At 45.4% G+C, this 10,923-nt stretch overlaps 1 protein-coding gene across 1 annotated transcript in view; it reads right to left on the bottom strand.

The window, feature by feature from the left end:
- SLC23A1 (solute carrier family 23 member 1) overlaps nt 1–10,923 on the bottom strand; it is a 109,678-nt gene that overhangs the window by 18,413 nt on the left and 80,342 nt on the right. Inside the window, exons 13-14 of the mRNA XM_068278126.1 lie at nt 8,928–9,071; nt 948–1,043 (exon numbers count right to left, since the gene is read on the bottom strand). Of these exons, the coding sequence (XP_068134227.1) occupies nt 948–1,043; nt 8,928–9,071 (240 nt within the window). The remainder of the gene's footprint in view (nt 1–947; nt 1,044–8,927; nt 9,072–10,923) is intronic.

Genomic DNA, 10,923 nt, shown 5'->3' with positions numbered 1-10,923 from the left:
ATGTGGGCAGCAGTGACCAGAAAATCGCAATGTGGGCAGCAGTGACCAGAAAATCGCAATGTGGGCAGCAGTGACCAGAAAATCGCAATGAGGGCAGCAGTGACCAGAAAATCGTAATGTGGGCAGCAGGCACCTGAAAATCGTAATGTGGGCAGCAGACACCAGAAAATCGCAATGTGGGCAGCAGTGACCAGAAAATCGTAATGTGGGCAGCAGTGACCAGAAAATCGTAATGTGGGCCGCAGACACCTGAAAATCGCAATGAGGGCAGCAGTGACCAGAAAATCGCAATGTGGGCAGCAGTGACCAGAAAATCGCAATGAGGGCAGCAGTGACCAGAAAATCGTAATGTGGGCAGCAGACACCTGAAAATCACAATGTGGGCAGCAGACACTAGGAAAAAAATGCACCTGTTAAAAAGAAAAACAATTCACTTACCTGACAGAAGTCTTCTCCTCTCCCGGCATCTGGCTCGCAGCTCCCCGAGTCCTCCCGCGCTGACAGGCAGAGTGCAGGGCTACGGCAAGATGGCTGCCGAAGCCCTGTACTAGAGACACAAATAGTCTCCAGTGTAGGGCTTCTTCGGCGGCCATCTTGCCGTAGCCCTGCTCTGCCTGCCGGAGACTATGCAGGCTACTGGAGCGGGGCTGCGGGGAATGAACTGGCGCAGCGTCTATTAGACGCTGCTGCCAGTTGAGCACCTTGCTGGGGGGTCCAGAGCAGCGCTCCCCCCACGCACAGTAAGCAGGCCCCAGAGCAGCCCCGGGCCCCCCTGCGGCTGAGGGGGTCGCATCCCCGGTAGGTACGCCGGTGCTCTAGTGTGTGTTTGTGTTTTGTTTATGCAGGGGGGGGGGGGGGGGGGTCACACAGGACTTCTTGCGGTGGGACAAAAAGGCTATAAATGGCCCTGGATAAATATGTTCTACCTCTACTGCATTCTACTGTACCTGGAATAGTGTTGTCAAGAAAAAATGCTATACAGCCTCCTACGAACATTTCTGTGGTTAGAAGCACCGTTAGTATCTGATCCAGTTCTGGTAAACCTGGGAAATAAATGACATAGAAACATAGGGTTAGATAAATATGTACAGTGTATGTGCACTGAATCTCATCTCTATAGTCAGAAGACCCTACTCTTAAAGAGAAATAGAGCTAAATAAAAGAAAAAGTTTTATACATACCTGGGGCTTCCTCCAGCCCCATACGCTCGGATCGCTCCCACGCCGCCATCCTCCTCTGTCTGCAGCTCCGGTACCGGGTCCCGTCACTTCTGTCAGTCGCGGTCAGTCTGACGTAAGAGAAGTGCACTTTTTGTGTATCTCTCCAGCAGTCGCTGGAGAGATACGTAGAGGGCGCACTTCTCCTGCGTAGACTGGCCCCGAGTGGCTGAAGAAATGGGACCCGGTACCGGCGCTGCGGAAGGCGGAGGATGGCGGCGTGGTAGCGATCCGAGCGTATGGGGCTCGAGGAGGTATGTATAAAACTTTTTTTCTTTTATTCAGCTCTGGTACACTTTAACCTCCTTGGCGGTAATCCCGAGCTAGGGTCTGGGTGGAAAACCGCAGCTAAGAGCGGTAATCCCGACCTCTGCTCGGGGTAGCCGCCGGAGGCTGAATGCAGAGTAATGCGCGCAGCGGGAGCGTTTCTACAAACCTCCCGGGGATCCTGACTCCGGCCGGCATTCTTCTTCCTCTCCTCCGGGTCTCTGCTTCCTGCTGGTGAGATCGCCAGCTGTCGTCAGTTGCAGCGCCACCCGGAGGATGGAGGCCTAACTGCAGCGCTGGAGCCAGGGAGGTGAGTGATTGCAGAACTGCTGCAGATCTCCCTGGCTGGCAGCAGGATTTTTTCCAGGTTTTAGGGTCTGAAAGTGTGCAAAAAAAAATTGCACCGCTTTCAGACCCTAAAATCCGGAAAGAATCATAACGCCAAGGGGGTTAAGAAAGAAAACTTGTCTAGCTTTTAGCGTAAGGCTTTTAGCGTAAGATCGTGTTTATTTGTAGTAATATACCAGTATAATTTACTATCGGAATTAGCACCGCAAAATAGGTAAATTTGCTGATATTCTACTACTCATTATTTCCAGCACCCCCTTTACGGGTACTCCTTTTGCATGTGCTCATGTACCCCAGGGGGTACTTTAGCTGTGTTCAAAAGCGACTTGATCTTGTTGTGGTCAATTCATTATATAGGAAATTTTGAGGTTTAAACATGATAAATCATATATAAACAAACCTGAATAGGTATTTATAGCTAATTAAAATCATTAACCTATTTTGGTTCCTGGACGTAGAAACTACGTCCAGGAACCATGCGCGCTACCGCGCCCGATCGCGCGCGTGCACGTGCACTCCTGGCCGCGGATTCGGTAGCCACGGAATCAATGTATCGGGCTATGGTGCCCGATCACTGATTCCTCTCCCCCGCTGAAAAAGCGACAGCTTCTCTCTGGAGCTGTGCTTTTTCTGGCCGTTGTCTCCCCTCTGCGTCACTCTAAGCGTGTGTTACGCTTAGAGTGATGTCATGTAAACAAACTCATGGCCGCCATCTTGTGGCCAAAAAGTAAAACTACAACTAAAAAGTAAAAATAATTAAAAACAACACACAATTACATTATAAAACTATAGTTTACATCCCACCCTCCCAAAAATACCCAAATAAAATGTTTAATATAAAAAAAAAAAACATTACAATAAAAAAAAATGTAAATATTTACCAAAGGGTCTAAACTTTTTAAATATCAATGTAAAGATGAAATATTTCTATATTTTTTTTATTTTAAACTTGTAGATAGTGATAGATGCAAAACGGAAAAAATGCACCTTTATTTCCAAATAAAATATTGTCGCCAAACATTGTGATAGGGACATAATTTTAACGGTGTAATAACCGGGACATATGGGCAAATACAATACGTGAGTTTTAATTATGGAGGCATGTATTATTTTAAAACTATAATGGCTGAAAACTGAGAAATAATGATTTTTTCCATTTTTTTCTTATTCTTCCTGTTAAAATGCATTTACAGTAAAGTGGCTCTTAGCAAAATGTACCCCCCAAAGAAAGCCTAATTGGTTGCGGAAAAAACAAGATATAGATCAGTTCATTGTGATAAGTAGTGATAAAGTTATAGGCTAATGAATGGGAGGTGAACATTTCTCAAGTGAAAACGACGGAACGCGAATGGGTTAAGCAATGATTTGTATATGCCATTATGAGTACTCCTAAAAAACATATATGTGCTGAGTATACTTAAAGAGAATCTGTACTGTCAGATTTGTACAATAAAAAACATACCAATCGAGTCACGGTGATCTCCTGTATCCCTCTTTGCCGTTTCCGCTCCCCGCCGATATCCTGGCTTTTAACCACTTCACCACTGAGGGGTTTTACCCCCTGACCACCAGAGCAATTTTCACCTTTCAGCGCTCCTTCCATTCATTCGTCTATAACTTTATCATTACTTATCGCAATGAAATGAACTATATCTTGTTTTTTCCGCCACCAATTAGGCTTTCTTTAGGTGGGACATTATGCCAAGAATTATTTTTTTCTAAATGTGTTTTAATGGGAAAATAGGAAAAATGTGGGGAAAAAAAAATTATTTTTCAGTTTTCGGCCATTATAGTTTTTAAATAATGCATGCTACTGTAATTAAAACCCATGAAATTTATGTGCCCTTTTGTCCCGGTTATAAAACCGTTTAAATTATGTCCCTATCACAATGTTTGGCGCCAATATTTCATTTGGAAATAAAGGTGCATTTTTTTCAGTTTTGCGTCCATCCCTAATTACAAGCCCATAGTTTATAAAGTAACAGTGTTATACCCTCTTGACTTAAATATTTAAAAAGTTCAGTCCCTAAGGTAACTAATTATGTATTTTTTTTAATTGTAAATTTTTGAATTTTTTTTTAATTACAAAAAAAAAAAAAATGGGGAGTGTGGGAGGTAATGAGTTAATTTTGTGTGTAAAAGTCATTTATTTGTATGTGAAAAATGTGTAGGGTGTAGTTTACTATTTGGCCACAAGATGGCCACAGTAACTTTTTGCTTTATTGCGACCTCCAAGCCTCCTTCCGGAAGCTTGGAGGAAGAATAAGGAGGCTGGACACGTGAGTTTCTTCTCACAATGATCGCGCTGCCCATAGGAGAGCAGCGGGTCATTGTGGGGCTTAGATCAACGAACGGGAATGGATTTTCCCGTTCATTGATCTCCGGGCGAGCGGGCGGCGGCGGTTTTACTAGCGGCGGGCGGCGTGTTTACGAGCGGGAGCGCGGACAGCGTCGGGAACGCGGAAAGTACGTGTTTCTCCGTCCCTGGTTTTTAAAGGATGGAAAAAGGGGCGGAGAAATACGTACGCGCGGGGGTAAAGTGGTTAATCACCCGTTTTAGGCAGTGTTTACAAACAAAAAATATGGCAGCTAATCAGGAAGTGATGTTTGTATATACTAATATGTGTGTATGTATGTGTATCTGTATGTACAAATATATCATGTTACTGTATATTACAAGTTTTTATTGCATAGTGAATTATCTGCACTCCAGTCAGGGATTCTCACAGCAGTTTCTCAGCATGTGACAGGCAGCTCCCTCCTCCCTCAGCCTCACAAACTGCATCACAGACAAGCTAAAACTGAGAGCAGAGACCCTGTCTGTGAAGAATAAACAAAGCACACAGGAGTGAGTGTGGAGGGGGTGTGCTTGTTTGGTGAACAAGGATGAGCGCGACCAGGGACGCGCATGCACAGTTGACGGCGACTGGCGAAAGTGAGCCACAGCGGGGGACCAGAGGATCGTTCCAGGGTGGCGAGGGCACATGACGGCTACAGGGGGCAGGTAGAAGATACTTCAGGTCCGTTTTAGGATGATGTTCCCCACAATAGGGGGGTTCTTGGCCAATGGTGTTATAAATAAAGGGGTACATGTTATAATTGTGCTGACAAACACTGCTTTTAGAGAGTTACATTTAATGGTCACATGCCAAGAGTAAAAACTATCATCAGCAGGGGAGTTGCTAGCCCCAAATATCAGTGGCACATGCCCCGAATCTATTCTTGGTTGCCCCAGATGTCCCCCAGGCAGAGTAGGCTGCGTTGCCACAATTGCAGGCATGCTGGGAGCTGTGGCGCCTCAATGGTGGGCATGCTGGGAGCTGTGGTGCATCAATTGGGGTATGCTGGGAGTTGTGGTGCCTCAATGGGAGGCCCATGGGAGCATGGGAGAGGGTCAACTAGAAGGTCAGGTAATGCTATGCAGGAACTGCCAGATAACCTGACAGCAGGCCAGCTCACCCAGCAGAAAGCCAGACCAGCCAGCACAGAAGCCAGGTAACTCTGCCTAGTTATGTTAAAGTTTTTTTTCTGTATTAATGGAGAGGGGGCTTCATCCAACATTTTGCTGGGCAGGCCTCCTTAGACCGCTGTTAAGTTTATGTAAATTTGGCTCCACCCATGACCACATCCACAGCCTCGTGTGTGGCCACACCTATTTTCTGGCTGGAGTGCTCAAAAGTGCCCCGGATTTCTTTGGATCCTAGCAACGCCCATCAGGATATCATTTAAAGGATACATGTACTGGAAAAAAAGTGCCCCAAAAGGGTACTCACCTGAACAGAGGTAATCATCTGGATAATCCTGAAGCTTCCCCCGTGCTGCTGCACCGAGCCATTCCAGCACTGCATCTCCCAAAATAGTCAAAAGTCAACAAGCTCTTTTTGAAGGCTGCTGCCTGCGGAGCAGCATACACCCAATTAGGTTCGGCTTTTTCTGCTGCAGCCCAAGTGGGTACATGTTACTGTGCAGGTGCTCCGGGGGTTTCGGTGCTGGAAAGGCCTGATGGAGGACGACAGGGGAAGCTTCTGGAGGATCCAGAGGTTTTCTTTTCCTGAAGGAATTATCTGACTTTTTTTAAAACTTTTATTTAACAAAACTCAAAAGTTTGCTTTAAAGAGACTCCGTAACAAAAATTGCACCCTTTTTTTTATCATCCTACAAGTTCCAAAAGCTATTCTAATGTGTTCTGGCTTTCTGCAGCACGTTCTACTATCACCATCTCTGTAATAAATCAACTTATCTCTCTCTTGTCAGACTTGTCAGCCTGTGTCTGGAAGGCTGCCAAGTTCTTCAGTGTTGTGGTTCTGTGATGCATCTCCCCCCTCCAGGCCCCTCTCTGCACACTGCCTGTGTGTTATTTAGATTATGGCAGGTTCTCTCTGCTCTATTATCTTTTACAAGCTGGATAAATCCTCCTCTGAGCTGGCTGGGCTTTCACATACTGAGGAATTGCATACAGGAAGAGCTGTCTGCACTCTGCAGGAAGAAAAAGCCTGACACTTCAGTGGAAGATAGCTGCAGGGGGAAAGAAACACACAAATGATCTCTTGAGATTCAAAAGGAAGGCTGTATACAGCCTGCTTGTGTATGGATGTATTTTCTATGTGTGGACATACTGTACATCAACCTACTTCCTGTTTTGGTGGCCATTTTGTTTGTTTATAAACAAACTTTTTAAAACTGTTTTTAACCACTTTTAATGCGGCGAGGAGCGGCGAAATTGTGACAGAGGGGAATAGGAGATGTCCCCTAATGCACTGGTATGTTTACTTTTGTGCGATTTTAACAATACAGATTCTCTTTAAAGAGGAACTGTAACCCAGGATTGAACTTCATCCCAATCAGTAGCTGATACATCCTTTCCCATGAGAAATCTTTACTCTTTCTCAAATTTATTATCAGGGAGGTCTGTATGGCAGATATTGTGGTGAAACCCCTCCCACAGTGTGATGTCATGACCTAGGTCCTGACAGTTTCCTGTCTGTGAACCTTGTGGCATTGTGGAAAAACAGCTATTTCCAACTGCCAAGCAACCTGTATCTCCCTCAGTGCATATGTATATCTATATAAAAAAAACTTGTAGCCTATCACAGTGTTAGTGGAGTGGTTATAGATAATGTCAGTTGGTGCTATCTAGTTTTTTTTTCATGTCTGCCAGTAAAAAAGATGATTATGTGAAGGCTGATTGTGATTGAACAATATCATCAAATGACATGGTGAATATCAATCATTTCTTGATCTCTGGGCCAGTGCACACCACTGATCTCTGGGCCAGTGCACGCCACTGATCTCTGGGCCAGTGCACGCCACTGACCTCTGGGCCAGTGCACGCCACTGACCTCTGGGCCAGTGCACGCCACTGACCTCTGGGCCAGTGCACGCCACTGACCTCTGGGCCAGTGCACGCCACTGACCTCTGGGCCAGTGCACGCCACTGACCTCTGGGCCAGTGCACGCCACTGACCTCTGGGCCAGTGCACGCCACTGACCTCTGGGCCAGTGCACGCCACTGATCTCTGGGCCAGTGCACGCCACTGACCTCTGGGCCATGCCACTGACCTCTGGGCCAGTGCACGCCACTGACCTCTGGGCCAGTGCACGCCACTGACCTCTGGGCCAGTGCACTCCACTGATCTCTGGGCCAGTGCACGCCACTGACCTCTGGGCCAGTGCACACCACTGATCTCTGGGCCAGTACTAGTGTAAAAGCAAATGCTCAGCGCTTTTTGAAGTGATTTTTAAGGCTATTCTAGGCATGTGCCTAACTATTTTCTAAGCATGCCTAGCGATTTTTGGAGCGTTGTGGTGTAGCGTTTTTTATCTTTTGTTACAGTACAGCTGGACCTGAACAGCTTCTGTAACAAAACTGCTTGGAAAATCGATCTGATCTAGCGCTTTTCAGAGCGATTTTCCACTTTCCTATACTTAATATTGAGGCTGAGTCGCCTCAGAAACAGGGGCGTAACAATAGACCCTGCAAGGAGGGATGCGGCTGTAGTGGGGGCCAGAAACAGCAGGGGGTCCCACGGGGGGTTGAGAAGTTTATTTTCCCTGTCTGGAGACGCTGACAACTAAAGGCACAGAGCGAAAAGGCTTTCTGCTCTCTGCACAATTGTTCTAATGACTGCCTCTGCTCAACCACTGATAAGGAATCATACAAAGTTTTGCAGACAAAGATTTGTAGACAGTCCCTATGCAGTGAGCAGCAGGGTCTTATGTACAGCGCCCTGCCTCCAGCCTCTCTTCCCCTTCCCAAGTGCTCTGTAATGTAGTGATGCTGTAGAAGTCTGCGGAGCCAGTTCTGCTCCATCATAGATGGACAGTGTGAGTGTAATAAGCTGAGGCAGGGATCACACTCATCGGTCGGTTTTCTGTATGCGTTTTCTGTACACCATGTGCGCAATCACCCCCACCAGCCAATCACAGCGATCTGCTCTAATAGACATCAGCCTATGAGAGCCGATCGCTCTCTGAGCCTCTCCAGGGGACATCTGAGTGACACGCCTGTCCCCAGTACAGCGCTGCTGTAGATCTCAGCACTGTACAATGTAAATAGATGGCGGTTTTGCCATCTAACAGTCTCCTAGCGGCGATCGCCGCTGGTAGACTGATGAAGGAGCGGAGCTCCATCATTCAAGCAGAGATGCGCACGCATCGGCACGCACAATCTCCTGCAAATCCCCGCACCAAGACTTCACGCCTATTGGCGTTAAGCGGTCATAGGGCTGCCGCTGCGTTAAGGGCTCGTTTCCACTAGCAATCGCTAGCGTTCGCGCTAAATGCTAGCGATTGCGATTCAGCAAAGTGAACAAATGTTCCCGGCGTTTGCGATCGCGATGTTGCTATTCAATGCAAAGCATAGCAAAATCGCAGCAAAAAACGGTCCGCGGCGTGATCCCGTTTGAGTAAAAAACAAATTGCGGTAGTGGAAATTACCTACCGCGATTACTATGTTAAAAAGCAAACCGTAGCGATTAAAAAATCACTAACGGTTTGCGATTCAGCATCGCGATCGCCGCTAGTGGAAAAGGGCCCTTACGCCCATTGGCGTGGAACGGTCGGCAAGCAGTTAGATAAAGTCATACTTCCACTTACCTGTCTGGATACTGTTAGGATTTGAATCCAAGTAGTTTGGTAAAACTAATCCAAAAAATAGGGAGAAACCCAAGACAAATAAATTTCTTGATGAATTCATATCCACAAACTGAAGATTGGATAACCCAATGGCTGTAATCATACCTAAAAGTGAAAGCACATAAGATATATCAATGCTCGATTGTAAAAACCTGTTTTTGTAAATGGTGAGATCATATTTTATGCAGAACAACTCAAAACTGGCCACACGTTTGTAACAATCTCTTCTTGAAAAAACATGAAAGGTACAATATATGAACGGAGTTTGTATGTTCTTCCTGTGTCTGTGTGGGTTTCCTCCTAGCACTCAGGTTTCCTGCCAGATCCCAAAAGCATGTAGATAGATTAATTGGCTTCCCCCTAAATTGGCCCTAGACTACGATACATACACTGCATTATACATACATAGACATATGACTATGGAAGGGATTAGATTGTGAGCCCCTCTGAGAAACAGTTAAGTCACAAGACTATACTCTGTACAGCGATGCGGAAGATGTTGGCGCTATATAAATAAGAATAATAATACTGTTTTGAGAAAAGTAAAAATCACACTTGTCATGAAAGACCAAATTCAGAAAAACCTGTTTAAAGTGTAACTGTCAGGCATAAAATCAAAAATAAATTATTTGTTTTTATCTGGTAGACAATTAATAAGGATGCTAACCAGGTAATCCAAAAGTTAAAATCTCTATTACTTTTCTTGTTGATAAATGATCATTCCCCAGTTTACCTGACTCTTATTTGGTACACACAAAATTTGGTACACAAAAAGGAAGTTGCAGGACACGCTGGGTTGTCATCTTTTGCTTCTCTACTTCTACTTCTCTACTAGAGAAGCAAAAAAGGACAACCCATCATGCCCTGCAACTTCCTTTGTGTACCAAATTTTGTGTGTACCAAATAAGAGTCAGGTAAAAGGGGGAATGATCATTCATCAACAAGAAAAGTAATAGTTATTTTAACTTTTAGATTGCCTGGTTCGAATCCCTATTGTTTACCAGATACAAATAAAGAATTGATTTTTGATTTTATGCCCGACCGTTACACTTTAAGAAAAAATCCCTTATGTTGCTCAGTACCCACAGATGTCAAAATAAATGGCCTACTTTTGTGGCTCCACCAAGATAAGGATAGCCATATTGTTTGTTTTTGTATTTTTTATTATCGTGGGCTTGAGTAACAATTTCTCTCTGCAAAATAGGACAAAACCGGTCGGGAAGCATCGTTTGATGACCATTGCTGGTGATTATGAGTGTGATTCCTTACCGGGTCCTATCTTGAGCAGGAACCTGATGGGAGTCTTTATTACTCGTCTAATCCAGCGCTGGGCAAACTACCACCCGCGTGTCCTATCTGGCCTGTGTGCGCTGTACATCCGGCCCGCCGATAGGTGAACAGATTCCTCCCCCCTTCCTCCCTGCAGAGTCGTGAGCAGGCGATAAGCTGGAGTTAAAACTCACCTGATCGCCGATTCTAGCGTCGCGTCTCCATGGCTACAGGACGTCACATGACACAGTGCCAGGACGTGCCAACGTATTACACCCCGTATACTGCACTTCAAACAGTTTAGAGAAGTCACACTTGATTACATTCACAACTTGCCCTGGATAAATATGGGCAGTGGGAAGGGGAGGGGGGAATGGCAGCATGGCAGCTCCTACAGCTATTAGAAACCAGGACAAACTGCAGGGAAAAAAAGCTGCCTGGATCCCTTTAAAGCGGTCTGAAAGCCAGCATTTCTACTTGGCTCTAAAAGATTCCTTACAGCTTTGAAACTACTATCCCAGAAAAAAAATTCTAGCAGAACATCACTGAAATGGTAAAACAAAGCACTTTTGTCCTGCTATTTAGCTTCAAATCCGCATGCAAACTGGAGATAACAGTATTTTTTTTACTTGTTAAACACAAATGTATCAACACTGGAATGTAAACAAACACTCTCTGAGAAGCTGCC

Source organism: Hyperolius riggenbachi, chromosome 3 (genome assembly GCF_040937935.1).
Source record: "Hyperolius riggenbachi isolate aHypRig1 chromosome 3, aHypRig1.pri, whole genome shotgun sequence".
Classification (NCBI taxonomy): Eukaryota; Metazoa; Chordata; class Amphibia; order Anura; family Hyperoliidae; genus Hyperolius; species Hyperolius riggenbachi.
Note: the sequence above shows the minus strand (reverse complement) of the source record. Positions and strands in the feature narration are given on the sequence as shown.